At 46.5% G+C, this 26,170-nt stretch overlaps 1 protein-coding gene across 5 annotated transcripts in view; it reads right to left on the minus strand.

Moving 5' to 3' along the window:
* The window catches only part of NEGR1 (neuronal growth regulator 1), a 270,020-nt gene that overhangs the window by 146,379 nt on the left and 97,471 nt on the right, over window positions 1-26,170 (minus strand). For 4 of the 5 annotated variants that reach the window (XR_005821905.1, XR_005821906.1, XM_040564961.1 and 1 more), the window contains exon 2: window positions 6,407-6,639. Coding sequence is in view for 3 of the 5 variants with exons in the window: in XM_040564961.1 (XP_040420895.1) it covers window positions 6,407-6,639 (233 nt within the window). In the remaining 2 variants the exon portion in view is untranslated. Of the gene's footprint in view, window positions 1-6,406; window positions 6,640-16,020; window positions 16,041-26,170 lie in introns of those variants that run through there. The other variant, XM_040564963.1, reaches the window with a different exon arrangement.

Below are 26,170 nucleotides of genomic sequence, written 5' to 3' on the forward strand. Positions count from 1 at the left end.
TTCTAAGCATGCCGAATTTGCTGTCTCTCTAAAAGCCTTTTTAAATCTTTCCTTCAAAAGGGTTTGTCATTCTTTCGACAACTTGAGTGCCACACAGCTTTTCCAGCTGGCTGTCTTTGCTGTATTCGGGGCGATCTCGCGCTCGCAGAGCTCCCCAGGCCGAGGCTTTATGCAGGACGAGCGGCTGTGCCCGCCGCAGCCATGGGGCTGCTCACAGCCCCCTCCAGTGCTGTGGAGGCAGCGATGGAGACCCTAACTAAGCCAACTGACTCCAAATGCAGAATTTAATCATTCACATTTTTGCCCTTCACATTCAATTACTATGCTCATTAAACTAAGCTGTGTGTTTTGCTTTACGCCTTATTTTTCCCTTCTCCCTTCTGCTTCTGGCACTGTTGTATAGTGCAAGGAGCTGCTGAAAGTCACCTTGGGCTCTGCTGGACACATCTTTTGTAAGGCTCTCACAGGTCACAAAACAACTCATTCAAATTAATTCAAATGTAACAGAACTAATATACTTTGGACCAGAGAGCAAATGATTATTTTGTCTTGATTATCCTTTGCCTGCAGATTTCAGAAGATGGAAATTTCAGGCTTATAATGGAAATTCAGTTGCAGCCGTGACTGTAAAGCAGCTCCAACATCACAGAATTATGAGTTTCAGACTAGTAGAGCCCTGCTGTACTTCAGATAAAATATTCCCAATTTACATCCTGGTAAATGAGATCACCTGCTAATGCAAACATTTTCTATGATTTAAGGCTTTTAAAGAAGGGTAAAAGCCATACGTACCGATCTCAGAGTGAACAAGCCCCTGCAGCTCATTTGAATGCCCTGAGCTCTACGAATGTGGGAGGGATTGAATGAATGGATGAAAAATACAAGTACTGGAGAAAACGTCCTGATCAGTCATTAACAAAATCTGCTGCAGATGCAGCCCCTGGTGACAGCCAGCCCCACAGGTGGGTCCTGGAGCAGGCGGTGCGGTCAGTGGTGGGGCTCTGCTGCTGAGCCCCTCGCTGAGCCACCCCACCCTGGCAACGATTTCTCTGGGCCTTTTTCTTCGTGTGCTGAGCAAGGACATGATGATAACAGTGGCTGGCACTTGTGAGTTAATTTTGTAACGAAAACTGACATCCTACTCGAGTGCTGGCAATTTAAAAGAGTAATGGATTGTCATTTTTAGCTGGAAAGTGGTTGTTATATGATTTTAGAAGTCTTTTGCATATTTATTTTGTCCCACTTTAAATAAATTTGGGTAAGATTTATCTCGTTAGCTCCAAACGCAAGTCCCTCTCGGCCTGATTGAGGAAACAAATTAGACTTTGCAAACATTGCAAAGACTAAATCAATACATTAATATTTAGGGGACATTAAGGAGGTTTATTAAACAGAAAAAGGGCCTTGAGTATTACTTTGGAAATATTATACATGTTTAAATCAAAAATATAGGTTGTGGTTTCTGACTGAATCTATAAATTGGATTTGCATAGACAACTGAATTATTTACACGCACGGAGTTCCAAGCACAGGCTGCACACAGGCACGGGATGCCAAGGGCAGCACAGGGGCATGGCAGCAGCCGCACGCCCTGCGGCTGCTCCTGGCGTGGTCCCAAGAGCATGCTGGACCCAGCCCAGCCCAGAGCACACCAAGACCAAAATTACGGCCTCAAGAAACTAGTGTAAGAGACTGTTTGTGTCCCCGGCTCCGCAGCATCAGCACTTTGGTGCCCACGGAAAGCACTGACGTGTCAACAGCGGGGCTGCTACGCCGAAGGCGTGGGGTCTTGTAGTGGTGCTGTCCTTCAAGCCGTACATTTGTCCTTCTGTCCTGGGATCCACACCACACGTATTATTAAACGTAACAACATTCCCTCCCGGCCCTCATTTTGCTATCTTGAACGCAGCAATCTGGCTCGGATGTGTCCTGCATTCCCCAGTGAGCCCAGAGGCCCTCCCTTGGTGGCGGGGCGTCGCACACTGTGACCCCTGTCACCTGTGGCCACCATGCCCAGCACCACGGCCTGACACCTGCACGTGGGTGGCAGCGGGGCTGTGACCTTCGGCTCGGCTGTCGGGCGGAATTAACTCTCGGGGCTGCTGGTAAACATGTCTTAGTATTTCTGCACCTTGAAAGGGAAACACAGCTCAGAGGATGCAATCTAACCTTGATATAATAAATGCCGGATTAGAAATGGCAGAAATGGCAACCTTTTCGTAGAAATATTATGGGCAATGTAGTATGGTAAGAGGTATTTCATTTTTTGACTTTACTTACAGCAAACATCTGATATTTAAATCATCTGCAGTTCACGACTCTGCAGATCAAGCATCTGGCTCTGATGTAGATTAAGTTGATTACAAACTCCTACCTTCTAAACTTTTAATTAATTACTTCATAATTCTCACTCCCATTTAATAAGGTCACCGAAATAAAGTTAACTGGATTATCTTCCTCTCTTTCATCTGTTTTTTCTTTCACTGATGTAAATGGGGGCTAAAGACACATTAGGCTTTTTTCTTTTTTTAACCATTACCTCAAATAATTTTCATGGTACAAAAAGGTCTAGCTATGCAATAAGTAGCACTGATCTAAACGTGACCTGGAGGTCTCGCTACAGCTTTGTGCAGGGATTTGGTAGGCTGAAGTTCAATGTTAGGCTCTGCTGGCGGCCAGCTCACCAAACCCTGCCGGGTCTTTCCCTGTGTTTGCACATGGGGCAGGGATGGAGTGGCACCTGCTTACCTTCAGCTGTTTTATTGATCATCTCACGGGACAGGAATTTTTTGTGCACAACATCTGTGGTTTAACCTGCGAGTGTACAACATTTGGACCAATGCAGCCAAAACTGTTTTGGGATCCTCTGGTAAAGTGCCAGTAAATAGATAAAAATGGAAGAGAAGTAATGGAGGCGGGATGAATTTATTGAACGTACGTGCCAAGGAAAACAAAACAGGAACCATCCACAGGCTTAGCCAGGGAGGCTGGCAGAAATGCTGATTTTGTGGCTTGGACCTCTTTACCTTTCTGTGTTTTACTCATGGAAATTAAGACATCCTTAACCCATTAAAATGTATTTATTCTCTGAAACACTTAGATAAATTAGATCAGAAACTGTCAGGCCAAATAGCAGTGTAGAGGATATTCAAAATGAGAGCTATGGGATCTGTGTGTATAGAAAGATCTCACCAAAAAAAACGAGAGAGAGAGAAGACAGAGAGAGAGAAGCAGAGTTGGATTTACACAGCTTTTGAAGTGGAGGTTTCACAGCAAATAATTTTTCAGTCTGGAGTTTAACCTATTTGAGAGCTTATGATCAGACATAAGTCTTTATTCATTTAATTTACAACCCACTGCATACACCCCTGGCTCCTCCAGTTCTGCTATTTTCAGAAAGAGAATGTCTTCTTTCAGTGTTATTCGATGGAATACAGCCTGTAGGGCAGAGGAATTTTAAAGGGCTAACTCTTTGCTTTTAAATTTTTCTTTGCTCCTGTTATTTCATGTGTTGCTCCAGATCTGCTGCTGATCATTTATTCACGGTGTAAATGGAAACCCAGCCCTTTGATTGAATGATTTTACTTTGGCTAAAGATCTGCTTTTCCCTTCATTTATTTTTCCCCACTAGCAGAAGTTATTTCTAATCTTTCAATACAAAGTCATGAACAATATAAAAGGGAAACATAAAACTGCCTCCATAAAATGTTATTATGTCATCCCTGTGAACCCTGTTCTGGAGGAAAGCACACATAAGCTACAGCACCAATTAGCTATTTGATGTTTCCTTTACGGCCTCAGTTACTTTCAGACAGGTCTGTCTCCATCTCAAAGGACACATAAATCTCGCGCCGCACCCCCCGAGCCCCGGCACAGGGAAGGTGAAGCGAGGGCTTTATTAGCGGCGCAGCAATGGATGACCCGATTCGGATGGCGTGCATGCAGCAGCCCCGCGCAGGTGCGCCGCGGTGCAGGGCTGGGCAGGTGAAGGCAGCAGCGAGCGCGAGTGCAGGGCTCGCAATTAGCGTACACAAACGGGCGCTGGTCCGAGGTGGGATCCCACCCGTGGGGGACGACTGGCCTGGCTCGCGTCCCACCTGCTGGGCACTCATGGCAAAAACCCTTCCCACTGCACGGCTGATAAGTATTAATATCTGTGGTAATGCGTAATCAAAGTATGAGCTGGAATGGGAAGACATGGCAAAATTATCACTGAGATGGGGTGGGGCATCCTCCAGAGACCTACACGTAGGGAGCTCAGCAGCTTTCCCTTCTTGCTAACTGCTAATGGCACTACGCAGGAAAAAGTGAGTAGTTGGTGATTTTTTTCGGCTTTGTCTTGAAAATGGTTCTCTTGTTCTAGCTACGGTTCACAGAGCTGATACTTCTTTCTTACATAAAACTGAATTAATATTGAAGAAATTGAATATATATACAATTGAAATAATAATTGGTGCTGTCACAGCTTCTTCATTTCCACCTCCCAGTCCAACTGCTTATAAATAAATCCGCCTGTGTTCCCTGAAACCCCCATATAAGCAGCACACATACAGGTCTTCACAGAACAGCTGCCTCTGAGGAAAAGTTGTAAAAATGACTGAGTGATGGCTTTCTGGCTGTCCTGATATTCTTTATGCCACAACTACCCTTAGCGCTTACAAAGTTACAGTCTAACATACAAACCATCAGGGTCTAAAGGTCCAGCGGTTAAGAATAATTAGTCTGAGAAGCATTTCATACGTGTTATTTGTAAGGGATTTTGGTTTGCCATATGGATTAATAGAGATTGCCATTTCAATTCTTCTGTTTTATATTCATTGCCTTATTACTCATAAAAATGCAAAAGAAAATGTTAATGATGATTACACCAAAGACTAATAAATTAAAGCCTTAGGTTATACTTTGCATTTCTGAAGATATAAATGCAATCGCTTAATAATTATGCATATTTTAACTATTGAGTTATTATTTCTCTATATTTTTGCAGTTAGCCTAATTAATTTTAAGCTCCTGTTTATATGTTTTATAAATGCAATTAATTTCCGACTATTTTTTTAGGCCCTTGTGCGAGAGCATTAACTATTACAAAGATAATCAAAACTAAGAATTGTTCACCCTGGAACAATACTATCAATATTGAGTAAAGCTGACACCCCCGTTCTGCAGTGCTTGTAACAGAAAACCGTCTCCTGGAAATAAATGGACTTTTCTACTTAACAATATTGGGATCTTAGTCAGTACTTCCATGAGAAAATTGTGGTCTCGTTAAAAGAAAAACTATGGATTTTTATGTTACAGCAAAATCAGCTTACGTTTGTCTTATCCTGTTTGTTTTGGTCTTAACGAACTGTGCATTTCTATTTTTGAAAAACACTGCTTTACTCACTCTCATTTTGCTGATGAGTTAATTCTTGCTGCTATAGCCGTGTTTGTGATGGCACACACCAGAGAAGGCACTCGAGGTGCTCAGATGAAACACTCCGCCTTTCACACACCAGCGGAATGCGGGACACCTGGGTGAGAGCCCCGGGGGAAGACACCCACCCCACGGCCAGGCCGAGGGCGACGGGGCAGCCAGAAGCCCCCGGAGCCACGGCTCACCGCCGCATGCAGCACGGCCCCGGCACTGCTCCTGCCCAGCCCCGTTCCTATTTCTGAACACATCTTGGCATCACAAAGAAAGTGAGGTTGTTTCTGGCAATACCGGGTTTCAATGTGACCATGCAAAGGCTGGAAACCTTCTCCCAACTCACTACGTGAGCATGCACCGATACACGACGGCTAGGCTGAGCACAATGCAGAACAACCACATTTTGAGCCACGCAGGAGACTACAGCAAACTGAGAGACACCTGCACAATACCACTCCAGGGAACAGAACTGCTGTACTTGTATTTTCCTTTTGCATTTTTGCCCTCCGCATAACAACCACGTTCAGGTGTTTTTCATTAAACTGTGCGCTGAGGCAGCCATCATGAGCTACAACAGAGCACGTGCCTGTTTTGAAATGGCCTGTTAGGACTCCCGGCTAGCCCCCCAGGGAATGACTTCAGCTGGGGTCTGCTCCCCCAGCAGAGGCTGCAGGTAAGCCAGGCAATGCCAGAAATTTTACCAAAAATGGGCAATCACAGCTAGCGTTAATTGCTGATCTATTTAATACTATCTATTTGCTGGGACCTGGATCCAACTGTCAACATATATTCCAATTTTATGCATGACCAGTGAAGGGCAGGTAGACTTAAATTGATCAAAGATTGGATTGCGAAAACATGTTCTACAAAATATATACAGTCTATGGCTGCATATATCCAAAAAAAAAAAAGTGCTTAACTGGCTTTTCCCATCTATAAACACAGATTTTTCTAGTACATCTTCAATAACAATTTGCAATTAGTTTAAACACATACCTTGTACAGTTAAGTGCACCTGCATCGTTCTAGGAGTATGCTGAGTTTGCACAGAACAGGTGTAGGGACCATCATCTGTCACATCTACATCCTGTATCTGCAGGCTGTATTCTCTTCTATTTGCTGTCGCAATTGAAACTCGAGGATCTACTGACCACTTATCACTTCCAGCAAAAATAATACTTGACCGATTCAGCCAGGCACCTTTTGAAGCTCCATCTTCCAAGTAACACCTGGGGAAAAAAGTGAAACCATTAAATATGCAAATCTAAACATTTTCAAACACCATTAACCTGCCACTGATTTTTAGACTGAATAGAGCTACATTATCTTAGACTTGAACCTCAAAATACGAGTCATTTGTTAATTCGCAAATCATCATAAACGCAAAAACCTATCTTACAAACAGGCAATAAACAAGTAAGTCTTTCCTCTGTATTCTCCCCGCCTGATTTCCCTGCTGTGAGTGCTCAGTGCAGCACCAGGGAGAAAGCTTTGTTTTTTCCTGAGCTCAAGTCTGCTCCAGGGTCAGCCCATGAGGACCAGCCATAGGCCTGTGCAGAACTACTGTCCTTTTCCTAAGACACAATAAACTTCCGCTTGCTTAGTTAAGGAACCAAAAAACTTTCTCCACCAAAAACTATAATGACACCTTAGAATCTAAAAAAATGTCTTTTTCTTCTCAACAGAGAAGAAATTGCTAATCTCATGCTCAGGACATCTTGCTCAAAGTAAGCGTGCACTCAGTTAGCATGGAGTTCCCTGCAGACAGCAATGAAAGGAAAAGCATAGTTCTGCTACAAATTTTTTAAGACATTAGTGGTATGGCAGTGACACAAGTAAGCGTGATTTGTTTAAAATGCCATCCTTTAGCTTTTGCACAGTTACTGTTTATGAGCACAATTGCATCAAACATGGTGTTCTTTGGGGTAGGAGAGTCACCTTACTCAGAGCACGGGGAGTAACGACGCCCTACAATCAGACGCAGATGCACCCCAGACAGATTCCTTTCTTTCTACATTGTAGTTCAGAAGTATTCCTCCATAAAGACTTTTTTTTTTGACTGAGTAAAAAGTGCAGCTGCAGAATGAAAATACATCTATCTGAAGAGTTTGACAGCATTTCGACACAATACCTCAGGGGTTTGAACGCGGCACTGGAGATTGCGAGGGAATTGTGAGCTGAGTGCACCAGCCCCGGTACCGCCAACTGTCCGAAAGTAATCAGTTGGAAAATACAAAGAACAAGGTGTATTGAAAAATCTAATCCGTAGTCCATTTCAGCATCTGTAGAATCAAATCCCAGTAGGACTATTAAAGGTCAGTGCTAATTGAAAATCTTTTCTGTAGATATGCAACCAAAAAAGAAAACCCAAACCAACATCCTAGCGTAACGGCAGTACAACCTTCTACTAAGGTAATTAAGCCCTGCAATATACTGCTGTCGTCAGTATTTTGTGTTGTGCATTAGAAAACATTTGCAATTTCTCTCTAAAATAGCTTTTAATCTCATATTGCTCACTTGCACACTGGGATGAGGAGAAACACAGTTTTCGGGATACTACAACGTGTCACTGACAAGTCCCAAGGGCAGGGCATCAAGTACAGTTACTGAAACTTGTAATAGCGGCAATAAGGAAGGGATAAGAAGGAATAAAGGAAGCAGGTAAGAAGCTAGCGAAGAATTCTGATGGCACTTCTCAGCAACTGGCTCTCAAGTAACAGGCGAGCACCTAGCTGGGAAGGGAAGCCCGCGCCTTCCCCTGGCCGCAGCCGTGGAGGTGCGGGAGCGGCAGCACAGAGGCACAGATCCTGAAAACATCTTTCTGAAACATCTGGAAAGAGCCTAGGGACACTGGTGATGGGTGGGAGAGCGGGAGGCTGGACAGGCATCCACAGGTACTCGGCAGTCCCAGGGGCACTGCGACATGCGCTAGGGCAGTGCTCAGGCAGCGCCGTCTGGGTTCCACCTGACTGCAAATAATGATGAGCAAAGGCTGTCTCGACTAGGGATGCACTCTTGAACTTCAGTCAGAAAGATGGTTTTTGTGAGCCGCAAGGAAAACGCATGAAGGAGCAGAGAGCCAGGAAAGAAAGCCTAATGACGGGAAGAAAACCATTAAATACCAGCAAAGCACAGGCTGTACAAAGTACGGGAATACAGTGAGAACGCAAGCAGTGGAGATACTGCAAGTACCACCTGGCCACAGAGAAGGAAATACTGGTTGCAAGAAGAGGAGGCCAGCAGACAGGAGACGAGACCCGAGCAAAAGAAATCAGAGCTAACTTGGGCAGCAAGCACGGGGAAACAAGGCTGGGAGAAGCGTGCCCAGGCGGAGCGGCTCAGAACCGGAACGAGCACTGCCCCACAGTGTGCCGTACGGACCAGGCCGAGCGCCTAACGGAGTCCAGGGCAGGGAAAAGTCTGAACGGATTCATGTCTGAAAGTAGGAAACTGCAAATCCAGGGGCGTGTTAAAAAAAAAAAAAAAGTACTATGTGACTGGAAAATAATAACCATTATCTACATTTAAGGAAATGGGGAGAGTGAATCAGGCAATTTTTAGGCTAACCACTGGGACCGCAATAGAACTTAAGGCTTTAAAATGACTTCAAAAGTTGAAGGAAAGTAATTCAAAGTGCAACAGACTAATGGGACATTTTTATTTGATAAAGAGGTTCTTTACATGAAGGAAATCCAACAGCAGAAGATAATGCAATAAATCTCTTTGATAAAACATTAAAATAGTGCAACTATGGAAACTGTTAAATAGAAGAAAATGGTGATTTAGTAGCTTAAGCATATGGTGGCATTGTTTAAAGGGAAAAATGACATTCCCATTAGGAATAAGAAACTAGAAGCATCGGGCTGAAATTCTTCACGAAAGGATCATGAAAATAACTATTCAGTCATTTAATTAATGATCTCAACATGGAATCTGAAAAGAAAGATAATTCTGATAGGAGCTGCGTGCGGCACGGGGTAAGAAATCAGTTTATATAGCAGAGAATTGGGATGTCAGAGGGAAGCATCGCTTTGAGGACGGAGAACTCAACAGAAGCTTGTGAGTCCCTGCAGGAGTTTTGTGGGTTCTGGACTCATTCTAAAAGTGCAAGGAGCCGCTCTGAAATTCCTCCAAACGCTGACGTATTGCGAACCAACAGAGGGTTGGGGTGAAACAGGGAAACCTCAGGCGTTCCCAGGTATTTCTACAGCGCGTTTCTGCAGCGGCTGGGTGCGGTCAGTTGTCGATGGGTGTTTCTGATGGTACAATTTCACTTAACACTGGCGTTGCCATTTATTTATGTGTCGTTGTCCCCCTTCACCATGCAAGAAGGCGTTATCATGCTGCTGCTTCTCACCAAGACGAAGTCAGCCCCCTCCTTGCCCAGCACACAAAAGAGCCTCACAAGTGCCCCGCTGCCTGGGCAGCTCGTAAGAACAAATTAGCTTGGCTTAGGAAGAGAAGGGCTAATAGAAGTTGAGATTTGTGTTTAAGAATTAACAACAAAAGCGGGATTCCCATCAGATTTAAAGCGAGCCCTGGGACAGCGGCTGCTGTCCCGCCTGGGAGCGGCACGGGTCCGACCGACCCCTGCCTCCCGAGCGCTTTGCCCGTGAACGCCGCCCTGTGGGTCTCAGGGCCGTCACGCTGAGAAAAGGCAAAACAGAGCAGCACAGAAGGCAACATGGGACCTCTTGCTGTTTTATCTGATACACAAAAGTATTTTACGTGCAATAGCTTTGTAAAACAAAGAAGAAGCTTTGAGTATCAATGCCTGTACTCTCCTAGTGCAGGGGTGTCACGGATAGAGGTGAAAACCTGATAAAACCAGCTGTCTTTTATGCAGTGCTAATTAACAAAAGGAATGCAGTGTACAATTGCTGTGTAAAACATGAAAACCAAGCAATAAAGATCGAAGAGAGTTTTAGTTGTTGAGGAAGACTTTCAAGTTTGATGGAAAAAAAATCAAAAGGTATTTCTACAAATATAACAAGGAGAAACCATTTGGGGTTCTTGTTCAGACTGCCTGAGCGTGTTGGGTTGTGGAAGCACATCGGGTCCAACAGAAGATGATATTCAAAAGGGCTTGGAAACAGGTCCTTCCTCATACAGGCTCCTTCGGTACCCCAAAGCAACCTTTTCTCTACATTTACTCAGAACCTATGCTTATTCCCTAACCCTGTGAGAATGAGATGACGTGAAAATGTTGCAGAACTTGGCTGAAATATTTTGCAGAGGATAGCCTCTGAATTAAATGGCAGCCAATGTGCAGTATTTTCCCAGTACGCACGCAATATGCAATGGATAAAGTGCATATTTACTCCATGGAAGAAGCAATCAAATGATTCATCTCAGAAATGTTTTCTAATCTAGCCAATTTAATCCCTTTCTGTGTACGAATCACTTCTCATTTCTGAAAATGCATTTATGGCTCCAAAGTGTCCTGCAGGCAGCTTGGATTGCACATTCTCCCAGGCGTGGGACCGGGCACTGTAACAAAGCTTCTGCTCTCCGCACCTCATTTCAGGGGAACGAGGGCGACAAATGAGAATTTTTTTCCCTTTAAATGAAGGATTGGTCTCTAGTTTTTCCATGCATTTATAATTTTCTACTAAAGAGCAGTCTTTCCACACCCCACATATGGGGTGTAACCAACCGACTTTGTATGGATGAATGTTTGCAAAGAACCACCAGGAACAACAAAGCTGTCGCATCCTGGGGGAGTGGGCAGGAGGCGGCGGTGAGGAGACAGGGGCCTCCCAGGGGAGCCAGCGAGAGCCGCGGGAGGTGTGGGCGGACGGGGTGGCGTGTGCCCACCTGCCCCCACGCAGGGCACAGCAGGGAGCTGAGCCAAGCCTTTGCCTTCGGACAGCATCTGAGCACTGGAGCAAAATGCGATAAACATCCTCAAAGAGGAGTCACCAAGCTAAGCTTTACGAAAAGCTCGAAATTTGGTTTTGCGCTGTGGGAAGATTTGCCCCGGAGGCTTGCAGACCTTCCAGGAACCCGAAGCACACCCACGAACGCTTTCAAGAGAGTACGAGCAGAGGTCTGCTTTCACGCAACGCTACGAGGAACTGGGAGCCTCCGCTGCAGTTCCCTCGGGATTAGCCTGGTCCTCCAGCGAGGAGCCCAACTCCTCCTCAGTGCCTCTTGGGGCTGCGTGCAGCAGACGTGGCAGCCGACGAGGCCGGAGCCCCGCAGAGCGCCGGGCCACACAGACCGACCCCACGGCCGCCCACGGGCGGTGCCCGACGCTCCCCTCCTCACCTCTGCTCAATTCAAACCCCCTGCGCATCACGGCAGCACCTTCTCTAGTGCAAGTTTTAAACTCTATGCACAGCACCGATTATTTTTATAAGTTAATAACAGCATAGGAGCACAATTAAGGAAAGAGTAACAATCTTTAAACAAAAGAGAGCTTTGCTCCTTTTACCTTTACATTGCTTGGAAAATTATCGATTAAATTACAGCTGAACTCAGGAGATATTTCTTCTATTTCTAAACTTAGAAGATTGGAAAAAAACAGTTTATTTTGTAACTGATGATGATAATCAGAAATTCTCTACTCAACAAGCATAAAAACTAGATTTTAATGTTAGTTGTCATGCGGATGAAGGTATTTTACAATTTTTCTAATCATTATTAATGGGGATGATCTTCTGTAATTTGCAAGCACAGAAAAATATAGTCTCACCCAGTTTCCTCAAAGTTTTTAATCCTCTCTTTTTGACGCCTCCCACTTTCCTAGCTCTCCAGTCTATTACTTCCCAATAATGAAAACACAGACCTATTAATCTCCATAAAAGCGTCTCTTCCCACTTGTTTAATTAGGGCTGTGCACAGTCCCTTCCACGACTGCCCCCCGAGTGCCGCAGCGGAGCTCGCGCCCCTGCCCTGCACGCAGCCTGCCCGGGGTGCACACACACAGCAGGCCTGCCTGACATGTGCCTGTCTGACACGTTCTTGTCTCCAGACAGCCCTAAATACATGGTCTGGGGCTAAATCTGCATGGTACTTGGCCAGTACTGAAAAATTACAAAAAATCTTCGTTCAAGTCAGACCAAAAGCTACCATTATCCCCAGTCCTTGTGCAATTACTTACTTGACCCGAATCGCAAAGCCGCGAGGATAAGTACCTTAGACGCTGCCTTACAGACCCGTAGCTGAACGCAGGCCCCGAACCCTTCGGCCAGGCCCGCCCGGCCCCGCGTGCCTCCACCTGGTGCTCCCACCGCCCCGGCCCGCCGCCCAGCCCCTCTGACGGGGGACAGCTTGTGGCACCCCCTGGGGTGCCTCCTCGATAAATCCCCCAGCAGTAAGGCAGGCTCCAGGTCAGACCACGAATCACTTGTGTGTAGGCTGTCTGTCTGACACCAGTAATCCCGCTGCGGTTTGTGTGACAAGACCTGTCGCGTTTACCTAAAGTCCTGGAATCCTTTCTTTTCCCCGAAAAGCGAGAAGGATTTGACGTGAAGGATGTCTGCAGTTTGATGTAAGAGGTGCTTTGGGTGCCAACTCCCACAGCAGACGACAGCATCCCCCTTCCAGCACCCTGCGGTGGGCGAGCTCTCGCCGTGGGGAAAGCAGGTGTGAAGCGCTTAATGGAGCTGTTATTGCTTACTGCAGCATCTTTTCTTCAGTGAAATTGGTTTAGGCATTGAGCTATAGCTGCTTTTCATTCAAAGAGAGCCTTTCTGCAGAACGCAGAAAGCCTCTGCAAAAACCAGCACTGCTGAAATGTCTCTGCTTTACCAGGAGATCGGCCTCGGGCCAGGCGGCAGGGGAGGGGAGAAACACGGGGTCGGGGATCGGCCTGGGAGGACACCCAGAGAAGTAACATCTTTCCCCAAGAAGCAACATTATTTAGGAAACATGCAGATGTTAAAATATCCTGCAGAGGGAGACTGTTGTGTCGTGAATGGCCAGAAATCTGCAGACAGTTTCTGGAAAGTCTGATAAACAGGAGTTATGTAAAGCAAGGGAGGTCAGCGGCTGCTGCGAAACAGCATCTAAAATCAGACCCACAAAGCTTGGTCTTGCAGCAACATGAACAGACCTAACAGACGTAACTTGGCTTTGCCTGGCACCTCCATTGTACGGCAGGTCCTTAGCTCTACGCTTAAAAATGCTTTCTGCTCAAAAAATATCAGCAGCATTCAGCCGGGATGTGATGGGGCTTCTGTACGTAATGGTGCACCTTCCCAGCACACGCTCACCCCCCTCTGCTGAGCCCTCTGCCCTTTCCTGGCTCACAGCAAATAAAAACCCACTGCAGATGCGTGTGCTACATCTGCAACAGCACCAGACGGGCCAGCATTAGAAGATAAGTGGTGCTAATGGATGGAGTATAGATTTCAGTTCCTTTCCTCGCTGCAGCCACTGGTTCCCAGCAAATGTTCACGAACTTTGCAGCGTTCGATTTAAAGGTCCTGCAAACACTGCAAGCGCTGCTTTGGTTCCCCAGAAAGCCCCTCAGTTCTGCCCCCCCCGCACATGTCCCAGCCCCACCAGGTCACCACATCAGCAGGTCACCACGTCACCGTGTCACTACATCACCAGCTCACCGCGGCCACCGCAGCTTCTGCTCCCCAGCACCCCTTTGGCTGTGGGGCTGCCGAGCCCCTCTCCTTCCCCCTCGGTACCCTGCTTCCTTCCACACCCAGCAGTCCCAACGTTCCCGCTGTGTTGGTGGTGGAAGGAGCTCTGGCTCCGTGCTGAAGTGGGAGCATGCACAAATGGGCCTTTTTCCTCTGATCTTTGCTCTGAAAGTGTTCAGCTGTCAAATCACCGTAAGCTGTAGTTGGTACCAAACCCTTCCAGAGGAGGATTTTTTTCCAGGCTCAGAAGATGTTGTGTGCCTCCCCTAATGAGGACGGAGGTCTCCAAGCCCATCTCTGTCCATGTGCTGGGCAAGTAGGTGCTGGAAGAGAGGGGTCCCTCCAGAGCTGCTCAGGCAGGATCCCTCCAGGAAAATATCCTGCATGAGGCTGGGGCGAGCCTCCAGCCGGGACCAGCCTCCCACCAGCGCTGCTCGGAGCCACCCTGGGCAGGCAGCACACTAATGCCTCACGCTGACACTAAGCGAGCGAGCGATGTCACAGCATCTGCCCCCTTTTAAGCTGAACACACTAGACGCGTCTGAGACTTTTTTACCTGCTGTTTGCATCTAAGTAATTCATTTAGCACCGTATCAGTGCACTTACTCGTAATTACCTCCTTTAAAGGGAGACGTTCTTCCACACCAACCAGCCTCTGTTCTGTGACGCTCAGCAGCCCGTTACGCTGCCTTCCAGAGCAGCCATTTAGAATGGAGAACTGCAAATTCAGGCAGAAACCAAGATAATTCCTTAAATATTTGCTGACCCATGGACTTTTTCAAAAGGAATAGATAACCGCATGAGCGTTTTATCTGGCAAACTGCCTGAGATAAATGGGGATTCATGCTACCTGAACTGTTATGAGTAATTAGCATAATTAACCTCCCTGCTCTGCTCCTGTGCCACTTCCACCATTCCAGAGCACCGACACAGAGCTCATAACGTGAGGACAGGTCAGTTTTTCTGCCCTGTAGAGGGGCACGACAAAGCTGCCCGGTGCCCACCGACCTGCCGAGGAGACGGACGATGGAGAGAGAAGGGCTGAGGGACAGCGAGCCCGGCCAGCACCCACCGGCTTCGTGCCGCCCTGAGACGCCTCGGGATATTATACCTGCCCGCGGAGAAAAGATGGAGTCATCTCTGCATAGGAAACTTTCTAATGGAAAATCAGTAGAATATAAGTAATAAGTAGCATAATAAGACTTTTAACCGAAAGTATAATTTGGTGGTTTTTTTTTCTGTGAAAAATGTTTTGATCATTCTCTAAAAATATTTTCCCAATCAAGGGCCAGAATATCTGCATTAATTTAAACAGACACTGCTCTAATTCAGTGCTTATCTGCTTCTGTGCTAAAGGGTGATTTTAGGATATAAAGGGTGATTAATTAATTAAATATTAATTAAGGGATTAAATAATTAAGGATTAATTAAAAGATTAATTAAAATCCTTTAGGACCTCAGGACATAACAGGTGATTTTAGGAGTGGTAACTATGGGATGTATGTGATGCAAAGGCTGTATTTTCAAACCAAAATTGATAAACCAACAACTTAACTCTTCTTCACGGGGCCCTTCCCGTTTTCACCGTAAGCAAGCGGACATCAGACCTCCAGACACTTGGGAAGGAGCCGCAGGAACCAGGGAGGTTCCGGTCTCCTCCGGGGATGCTCCAGAAGAACTTTGGCAAATTCATTTTTTCAACCCCAAACAAGCTCACCCAGAGTTGCAGGGACAAACTGGCTGCAGAAGTACTTCTCCTCCTCCTCCCTGCTCGATCCGCCCTGCCGGCTGCTCTCGCTCAGCACCCCCAGCACCCCCGCGGACATCCTGCGCCCCTGGAGGCAGCCCCGCACCTTGGGCAGGGACAGGGAAAGCAAAAGCATCCCAGCTGCCAGAATTCATTTGTGGCTGGGTTTTTACTTATGTCTTCCCACCCTTTTTCTCAGATGTTTTCATATCAAAATGAACAAAAAATACAGTGTAAAGCTGCAAATTATTATTTTTAATTACCTCATGGAAGCACAGATTTTCTCTTTGAAGACCCAGAAACAGCATCGACCAAGGTTACTGGTTCTGACAGTCTCGGTTTCATTTTTAGTGAGTAACTCCTGGCTTAGTCATATTGTTTGAAACTTTGCAAAATGCTGGCTGCTGCATTTGATATTTATTAACTCCTACAGCTTTGTGATACAGGAACACGCACTTCCCAAAATTAAGAAAAAGAATTTTCCCATGCAGAAAAGTCAGTAAACAATTTGCTGCGTGGTTTTGTCCTCATTATTCTGCACTATTTCTTAAGGGAGAGGAGTCTTTGAAAATTTGAGAGCCCATCATGTTTGTTTTACAGCAATAGATAAGTCAGCTGTTTCTTCTGATGGTGAAAGCCAATCCAGATGGTAAATTCTTTCCCTGCTTTTTGCCACATGACAATGAAACACAAATTAAAGGACTGAAAAGCAACATAAGCTCTGAGACCATGGATCTAGGCAAAGGATCTTGCCTAGAGAATGAGAAAGCATCGGGTCTATGAAAACGCTGTGTTACTTTCCAATTCTTCAATATCACAGCATTTTCTTCAAGGATTTTAGCATTCAGAAATATACAACGGAATTAAAACAGCTATGATACTAATTAACTGTGGTTAGTTCTGATTCAAAACAGACACATCAGTCCTTATTTTTAATGCTAAAACAAAACAAAGATTTCCTCACTGAAGTTCTGACAAAAAGAGAGGGCTAACAACTGGAGATTACAGTCTCACACACTAGGGAAAAATTAATGAGCGTGGGATGGCTGCTAGGCACATAACCACGGCAATTTGCTAACGAACACAGCAGCGCGGCTGCGCCAGCTGCGAGGGGTGGCAGAAGGTGCAGGAGAGCCCAGGCCGGCAGCGTGGTCGGGGGGGACGGCCGGCGAGGAGCTGCCCCGCTCCCCCTGAGGGCACCGTCACCCTCGTGCCACCGGGTTTGTCACCGGCACCGCGGGGACACCGGGCAGCGCCCCGACAGCCCCGGGGAGCTGCGCTGGGAGCGCTTCCTGGTACGTGGACATTAACAAAAACAATGCAACAAGAAAGCGCAAAATGAAAAGAAAAAACAGGCATCTTTTACTGGCCTTTACACGGATCTGCAGGCCTTTTTTCGTATTTTTAGAAGTTACTAACTTCTGGCATACCGGTCAGTCTGAGATATCTATTATTACAAATCATGTCACTGTAAAAAGGATAAAGTGATTGGACTGTTTCCTCTGCCATCTGATTTCCTAATATTCAGGTTTTGTTTCACGTTTTTTTCTGAATAGGCTATTTTTCACTCAAAGCTTGATGAAAAAAACATTATTTCCAAGTGAAACAAGTGGTATTTTAGGATTTACTTATAATAATATCGACAATATGGGTAAATAAGATACACAAGACAGGAGATGATTGTGTACCGTGTCGTGTCCTTTATCGGATCGGTATTGACCCGGGACTCTTGTTTGAGGAGGTAATGCTAACCCTGCAATACAATTCTCTCCAGGTTGGTTTTAGTAAAATAATAGAGTTAATGACAGAAGCAAAGCTACCTAGAGAGGTATAATTCATCATGGAGTGTTTCATGCCATTATCTTAAAAACATACAGTGTAGTAATCACTTGAAGTAGTGATAACACATAATTGTATGCTTCTCATAAATTATAGGTGAATGGGAGTTTCAGCTAATGAGTGCCAAATAGCAGCTCAGGAACTGTAGTGATTACAGAAGATGTGGCGATGAATGCATTTATTATTGGGGTATTGCAAATCTTTTTATAGCAGAGATGGCAAGTTCAGAAATAAATAACCAGCCACGGAGGCACCTGCGAGTCCGGCCAGGGCAGCCAAGCTCTCCGCGTGCAGTTTAACTGCCCGGCACAGCAACGCTGTGAGGCCGGTCAAAGCGAGACGAAACAGAGAGAACAGGAGTCTGACCAGAGCGTCTGCAGCCCTCTGTGCTCCCGTGCAGTTTGCCCACCACATGCCAAAGAGGAGCGTTCTCCACACAAAGCCATCTCTTCCACCAGCTCTCATGGAGAAGCACCGCGCACACAAGCGCCTCCGGCCGCTGCCCAGCGCAGGCCGGCACGCGCCGGGAACGGAGCCGTGGGGAAAGGGCGCACGACAGAACTTCAGGGAAAGAAGATGCATGTTTAAAAAAAAAAAAAAAAAGAAAAAAAAGCAGAAAAAGAGGTAGAAATCCAACAGCAGTGTTGCTCCAGCACACACCGCAGACGGCAGGGCACGGCGCTCTTCGACAGCCGTGTCCTGGGTGCTGTGGAGCAGCCGCACTCCCACCCCGCCAAACCCCCTGCGGGTGCTGCACATCTCAGTGTCGGTATTTTTCCTCTTTGTCTGCAAATTCCAAGCTGTCTGGGTCAGCTAATGGTGCAATATTTTAGGATTTTTGTTGTAACAACTCGAGTACTCCCTTGCTTTTTTTCTTTTTTCTTTTTTCTTTTTTTCTTCAGAGAAGCAGATTGTGAAAATATATTAAATTTTAAAAAGAAAAGAAAAAAAAAGAATGAAAATATTCTGGCATTCTGTATTGTATTTTGGCATTTTTACACATTTCCCTGCAGCAATTTCTTGGCAGCCTGGCAGGGTGCTGTGTGAGAGCAGCCACTGTTGCTTCTTTCATCACTGTGCAAATAATCCAAAAGGCAGCGCAAGAGAAGCAACCCATTTCTCTGAAGTTTCTGACATGATCATAGGCCTGGGCTCGAGTCCCTGCTCCCGACTTGGAATGATCTATGGCTGAAATCTTTGCTCTTTGTCAGGCAGAGCAGAGACTACGTGCAGGTGTACTATATTTCAGGTCAGGATCTAATACATTTAGGGAAGTGCAGCTAGCAGACAAGGCCATTTCACCAATTCCATTTTTGTGGAAATATTTGAGAGGTTATTTTCATCCCACTGCAAAATGAAAATAAAATTTAAAATCTCAGAGGCTTCCATGAAATAGAATTTTCCACCCAAACTAATAACTAAATAACTCAATTCATATGACTTCTACTAGGGCTGATACATGATTTCGTCTGTGCTTATCTCTTGGAACATTTAGTTTTCTGATATACTGCTGTTTGGAATCTTAGTAATAAATAAAAATCACGGAAATCTAATTGTGCTGCAACCCTTCATTATTACGAAGCTTTCAGGAGGAAGAAGAATGACCTCTGTACTCAGAAGAGAAGATGAGGTTAGAGATGGAGCTGCGCTGGCTCGTGCACACCCAGGAGCCTGGTGCGCGGACGTGCCCAGCTGCAGCCACCGCAGGCTTGCTGGCCCCGCAGCACCGCGGCCAACAGCACAGCTCCCTGGCGCTGCCATCGGCACCGCGCAGTGTCGACGCCGCCGGCCGAGCTCCCCAGTGTCAGCAGCACCCCTGCAAGCCGGCGGGGCTGCTCGGCAGGGCCTGCAGCCGCTCAGGGCAAGCCTTCACACCGACGTAACCCATCGGTGTCTCGAGGCTTCTGTAACTGCGCCTGTGGAATAACCGCAGGGGGTCCCTGCGAGGTGCCCTGTGCTGGACACGTCCCCCTTGCTGGCCCTGGTCTCTCTGCTTAAGCTCTCTGCAAGGAAAGGCAGGCAAAGGCCTCGCTTCACTGCAGCAGCATGCCAGCGAACTTCATCTGTTCTGTAGTCTCAGCACTTGTATGAATTTTCATCTTTTAAAGGATATATCCCGGGTCCAGTCCCTTCCCTACCACTCACATTTAAGATTTAAACAACTCTTGCCACACATGATAATGGAAAAGGTTCAGAAAAGCATTTGCTTTCAGAATGGCAAAGCACAGCAGAAAGGCTTTGGAATCGCTGGAAGATAATAAATCTGAGATCTTGTTTCACATAGTGCTTAGTTTTCTGGTGTTTATAGAAGAAAACCCTGTATAATCTGATACACTATCTCCCTGCCTTTAACTGAGTGATGCAAAGTGTGAGGACGGTACTGGGTGTTTCGATTACCTCAGCTACAGCAGTGCTTCCTGCACCTGTGGGGCGAGGCCGAGCTGGGATATGCCGTACCTGCCCGCCACGACAGCGCAGGACGACTGGCAGCAGCGCGAAGCTCTCTACTCTCACAAGCAAAGTAAGACGAAAAAGTAAGAACCGGCCTACACGTGCCTCTTAAAATGGACTGAGCTTAAGACAGGAACGGGTTATTACACATCTGAGAGGATGACTTCGATTTTTTTACAGATCTTCAAATGTTGTGCCTAGGCTTGTCATTTTTATGCCTTTACTGCTAATAGGATGAACGTTTTCTGAGCACCTTAGGAGCCTATTCTCATTTTCCATGCCATATTTCCACTTGACTCATTCATTGTGAAAAGAAACGTTACCAGAGCAGTGCAGCCTTTTACAGAAGGCGGTCGAGGCAGCAGATGCCTAGCGCCACCTCCACCTCCGCTCGGCTGGCTCTTTGCGCACCGTGAGATGCCGCCCGCAGAGTGCGCGGGACCACCACGGCCACCGGTCCCCACACACCGCCGAGCGGGTCCGGCCAGGGCAGGATTTCACCCTGATCTGCTCAGCCTGGCTGAGGGCAGCGCCAGACGTGGCCCTCCAGAGGCTGGCCGGTCCAGCAGCAGCACCCGCACGGTGCTGCTCAGTTTACGCTCCTGCTCCTTACCCGCGGCCCTGCTAAACTGAAGCCAAACGCGATGACCAGTCTGGCAAACTTTCCTCCTGTTCCCAAACTCCCACTGGGAAGCAGCCCGGCACGCCCACCCGGGGCAGTACTGCAATCTCCCATGACTGACTTCTCAGCGTCAGCTGTGCGGAGCTCAGAAATGAGCCTGGTCGCCACACCGACGTTGGTACGCTGCATCTGATGCCTGCCCGCTGCCTCTGTGCAGCAGCAGCTCCTTGGATTCATGCCTGTGCGCCAGGCACTTCTCACCACGGGTTGTCTGCTGAAGACGTGAGTGACCAGTGCACACAGAGGAAGGACGAGCAATCTATCCAAAAAAACATCCATTGACCTACTGCATGCAAATAGCTTTATAATTACTGGGAAATCCCCTTTTGAATCTGTTCAGAGATGACTGTAGGTTGTGTGACTGCTCTGAGGCAGAGTTGGATATAACCTGACAACGTTTGCGTAACCTTTGTGTAAGAACGAACTGCTCTTCGGTAGTTTCCTTCAGTACGTTACCTACAAACAGACCTTTTAATAATAACTAGTGGGAATTCCTTTTTTTCTTTTCATTTTCTTTTCATTTGAAAAAATATCCAGCTGTCTTACTGATGTGCAAAATACGTTAGCTGATCATTTTACTTGCAAAAGAGGTGGAACGACAGAACCGCCTCTTTTGAAAGTAACGATCTCACATCTCTGGTGTCACAGAACAAATAGGCTTTTTAACAATGAATCAATTATTGATAACCTCTATATGTGGTGCATTAAAATGCCGAGTGTATTAACAGGTGAGGTAATCAGACCGCAAACATACCATGTACATTAAAATTCATATTTAACTAGAACAGCTGCAAACAAATCTCTGTACATTTTTACATTAAATAATGTCTTATGCTGTTTTGACTAGTAAAATCAGTGCTGGCCAGAGAATGATTGCGCGGGCACTTGTTTTATAAACTGTAGCTAACTGGTGTTAGAAGCATTAACAATTCCTCCCGTCCCGCGGCTGGCCCTTTGCTGGGCACGGCTGGCTCCTCGCGTTGGGCAGAGCTGGGAGCGCTCCGGCTGCCCCATCAAAGTCCTCAGTGGGTAACGGGGCTGCTTGGCTGGATCGCGGCACCTCCCGTGTCTCGCCCTTCTCCACGCCAACCAATGTGGCTCTCTGGGAAGCAAAACACAGCAACTCGCTACCCAACCAGCCTATGACTATCCTTTTTCCATATGACACAGTTACATACATCGATGCACATAACCACGGACAACTGCTGTGGTAACTATGTCGCTATGTTCTGTGCACCCATCACTGTGCAGTCACTCTACAGGAACACTTAGGATTCCTACGCCTTCTCGGAAGGCTGTTTGAAGGTAAAATCAGTTATGGCCAAGCCCAAACACGACCGGGTAGCACGCTGAGAAGGATGGAAAGGCGGCGGCCGAGTGGTGCAGTGACACCACACATCGCCCCGCGGCCCCACGAGGCAGCTGGCAGTGGGACCCCCCCAGCACGGCCCTCGTCCCCCCCGGGGCGCGCTGCACATCCCGCATGAGGAACGGGAACGCTTCCCTGGAATGAGCTATGCAGTACGCCATCGTGCTTAAAAATTCGTCCCACACATACACATCTATTTATCAATGTTTATTTAAATTAACGGAAAAAATTGTTTCCTGCTTTAATTCCCGGAGCCAGTCAAGAGCCAGCCAGCACGCGCAGCCTGTTACACCCCGAGCACGCACAGAACTGCTGAACGCCAGAGGGTTACAGCCCCGCGGAGCTTGGGAGCCTTCATCATAAGAAACAGGCACTTTTTTTCTTTTTTTCTTTTTTTCTGATTAAATATATCTGGAAGGAATTTACCTTGACTCTCAGCAGTAAGCTGAATTCACAGTGCCAGGAAAGCAAAAATAAAAAAACACCCAAACAAACCCCAAACCTGACCACGTTCCGGGCAGAAATAATTGAAAGTCCATGTGGAACCTCACCGTGACATTTCTAAAGAGTGACTTCATTAAAAATAGCTACATTTCCTATGACTGCTAATGCACCTTTCCCACTCCTTCCTAGACAAACACTTTAAATGCTGCTTCCCAGAGAGCACGGAACGGTTTCAGCCGCCCGCCCACTTTGAGCCAGTTTTAGATTTCTGGGTTTCCTTTTATCTGTTGGTTTTATTAATGCAGCAGCCACACTCTGATATAAAAATGCTCAGAAACAGACACAGAGCAACGGGGCAGTGGTTGTCCTCGGGTGGGCACGCAGGGCAGGGGAGCACCGACATTTTCCCCGCGTCGCAGCTCCTCCTCCACGAGGCTCTCCTCGGGTAACTGCTTTGCTTCAGCAAGTGCTGAACGGGAACAGAGGCTTCACCGACTGTAAACAATATCCCAAGCATATTTTTATATAAGAATTAGGGTCAAAGACCTTACTCTAGCAACTGCATAAAAAGAAAAAAAAATCAAGAAAAGAGACCGATCCCCACAGGCACTAACACATCCAACTACACGCTGTCGGTGCTGTTAGTCCTGCTGCAGGGTGCGACAGAAAGCAGCTACGTGCTTTTAAGCGAGTGTTTCAAGAACAGAAGGAATACAGTCAGTCTAGGATGGTGAGCTGGGATGGCTGGAAAATATTTGCTCCACATCTTCTCAGTATTTTTAAAAATACTGCATTTGCACCATAAATAGCACGAATCAGAATGAGGTTATTAATCTTTGAGAGCCACATACAACTGAGATTAATCAGCTTGTCTCATAAACAGTATCTGCAACTCCAGAATAAAAAAGAAAAACATCTTCCTAAAGAAGAGATATAGGCATTAACCTCTTTTCCTCATCTTAAAATCACATCCCTATTGTAAAATATTAAAGTATAGCTTCTTTTTTTAACAGCAACTAGGCAAACATCAATGATTTGGCCTGATCTATAACAGAGCAAAGACAGCTGGCTGGAATTCGCGGGCTTATTAAGAAAGTGTGGACCGAGCCACGAGTGGGGCACTGCCTGCCCACGGCCCCAGCCCCATGGAGCCGGCTGCCCAGGGCGAGTGCGGGATGTCCCTGCGGGGAGGTCCCCGCGCCGAGCCCCAGGCGGCCGCAGCCGAGCAGCTCCCGCAGCCAGTGCCACGCTTCCCTAGAAGGAAAAGAAACCTTCAAAAAAATGGACCAAACCCACCCAATACTGTCATACACGCTACTTATTTTCATTTGACTGTATACATTTTCAGGATGGTGCTCGGCTAGATAATTAGCATCTTTCTGATATTAGAATTGTTATTCCTTTCACTGCAACGATGTAGATGTACCTGCAATACGTTTTAATTCTTTGTTAAAGGAATAAATATTACATAACATCTGATTAATAAGAAAAGATTGCTATCTGCAAATTTCAGAGCTTGCTTGACTTCCCCAAACAAAAACGTAAGTCAGTGCCATCCCCCAAAGTCCCTGGTCCGGTCACAGGGAGGACCTTCTGAAAAAATCTGCAAATAAGCGGAAGAGACTCAAAACACAAAACTCAGAATGGCAGAGCTGTGGCTCAGGGAACCACACCACCATTTTGACAGAATAATCAAATTTCAGAAGCTGCTGCGTTCCAACTTTTTGACTTACACAATACGCAGAGGAAGGGAAAGCTGGCTGGTGGGCAGCCCCACTGGGGGATTACCCCCACTTCGCTTCCCCCTGCTGCGCCCCTCCGGGGACACCCGCTCAGAGCCACGTTCGGGTGCGGGCGGGACGCATGCGCTGCCGGGCACCGCCACGCTGACAGCACTTTGAATGCATCACGGGAATAAAATTGACGGGCCTGATTGCAAAGACTGACATTATGCATTTCAACGGATGATATTAGTTGCAAAAAGAGTGGAGAATTGGAACCTCATGGTTTTTAAAAGTAAGCATGTTTGGCCTTCGTTTCTTGTTTTTGTTAGTAGAAGACAGAGAATTTACCTACATAATTGCACGTAAATTACATATTTGCAGACCATTGTAAAAAATAATGACCTAGCTTTCAACTGTTACACATACTCAGCTCCAATTAACTGCAGTGAAAGCTCTGTGTTTATATCCAGGGAAGAATTTGACTTAATTATTTCCAATATTTTTAATACAAATTCTGTTTGTGTGTACAGAAGCGTGTTTATGGCTATCCATGCACTGCAGGATAATGGAGGGCTGACTTCGTGCACTGCCACAGATGCCTGATTGCATGTTTATCTATAATGGGCATTTCAGTGGAATGACCCAATAATTTTGCTGGCCAGACTTATTTCAATATTGCATGTTAATTGCTAGAGTGAGCTGAAAATAGATCTTAAAATAGGATGTAGGTGGTTAGCCCCAGGGGAAAAGAGGAATGAAAGATGGAGTGTGTGATGCTGGCTATGGTCAAAAAAAGAGAAGCAGCAGATAAGTTAGGAGTAAAGGTAGGAGTGAGTAGGGAAAGAAAAGCTTTAGGTATATGGGGAGCTGCAGGGCTCAGATTTCGACACCAGTCCGAGTGCCGCCTGCTGTCGGAGAGGCTGAGCGGTGCCCGCCACCTGCCTGCACGGGGAATACCTGCGAAAGAGGTTTGGTGAGCCCCTAACACGATTGCAGAGTTGGCTAACGCAAAAAATGACAGAAACGCATTGCTGTGCTGGGAGAGTATCGAGAGGAGCAGTGCCTGACATCGCCGCAGCTGGGGAGCTGCATCCCACCGCGCCCAGCCACGGCCTGCCGGGGCTGCCAGGTCGCGCCGCGCTGCGCCAGGCGGGAGGGTGGCAGGGCAGCCGCTACGGCATGCACGACAGCGACGTTTGTAACATTAATACTTTTCAGCCTGAAAGCGTTCTTCACAGAGAGAACAACAAGAAATACTTCAGCCCTTCTGCGGCCTGCTCATGGTGCTCGCCTGGTGCCCGCCGCGGGAGCCGCGCAGCCAGGGGCACACAGACCCCTCCGTCGGCAAAAGGGCTGCACGTCGAGGCATTTCCTCACCGATACTCCCCTCCTCTTCTGAAGTAACCTTGTCTTAATTGTGTTCACATTTGTTGTCCGGAAATTTAATTTTTACAGTTCTTCAGTCATGTGTCAACATATCAAAAATTCCTGTAATATTTATTCTCCTTCTGTGGATAACCTTGTCAATCTTAATTATAGCTTAGGGTAGGCAAACAAAATTGAATGCGTGGCTCCAGATGAGATGTACCATTGTTCAATATGCTGCTGTAATATATTCCGTACTTTTAATGCACCAAAGCATTTTAACTGCTGTTGCACACTGTGCACACAGTCATTTGAGCTCTCAACAACATTTATTTATTTAGATTTCAACCTATAAAACATAAAATAATACATTTCCGAGACTCTAGGTGCCCTTGACAAATAATTAAAAAGGCAATTCAACAAATTCTCAAATACCACTAGCACATCAAAAACTTTTCTCTGCATAAAACTGTACAAATGTCAAACTTCCTCGCCTGAACTGTCACAAAACTTTATTTCCTCCTGTCGCCCGTTTCCAC

Source organism: Cygnus olor, chromosome 8 (genome assembly GCF_009769625.2).
Source record: "Cygnus olor isolate bCygOlo1 chromosome 8, bCygOlo1.pri.v2, whole genome shotgun sequence".
NCBI lineage: Eukaryota > Metazoa > Chordata > Aves > Anseriformes > Anatidae > Cygnus > Cygnus olor.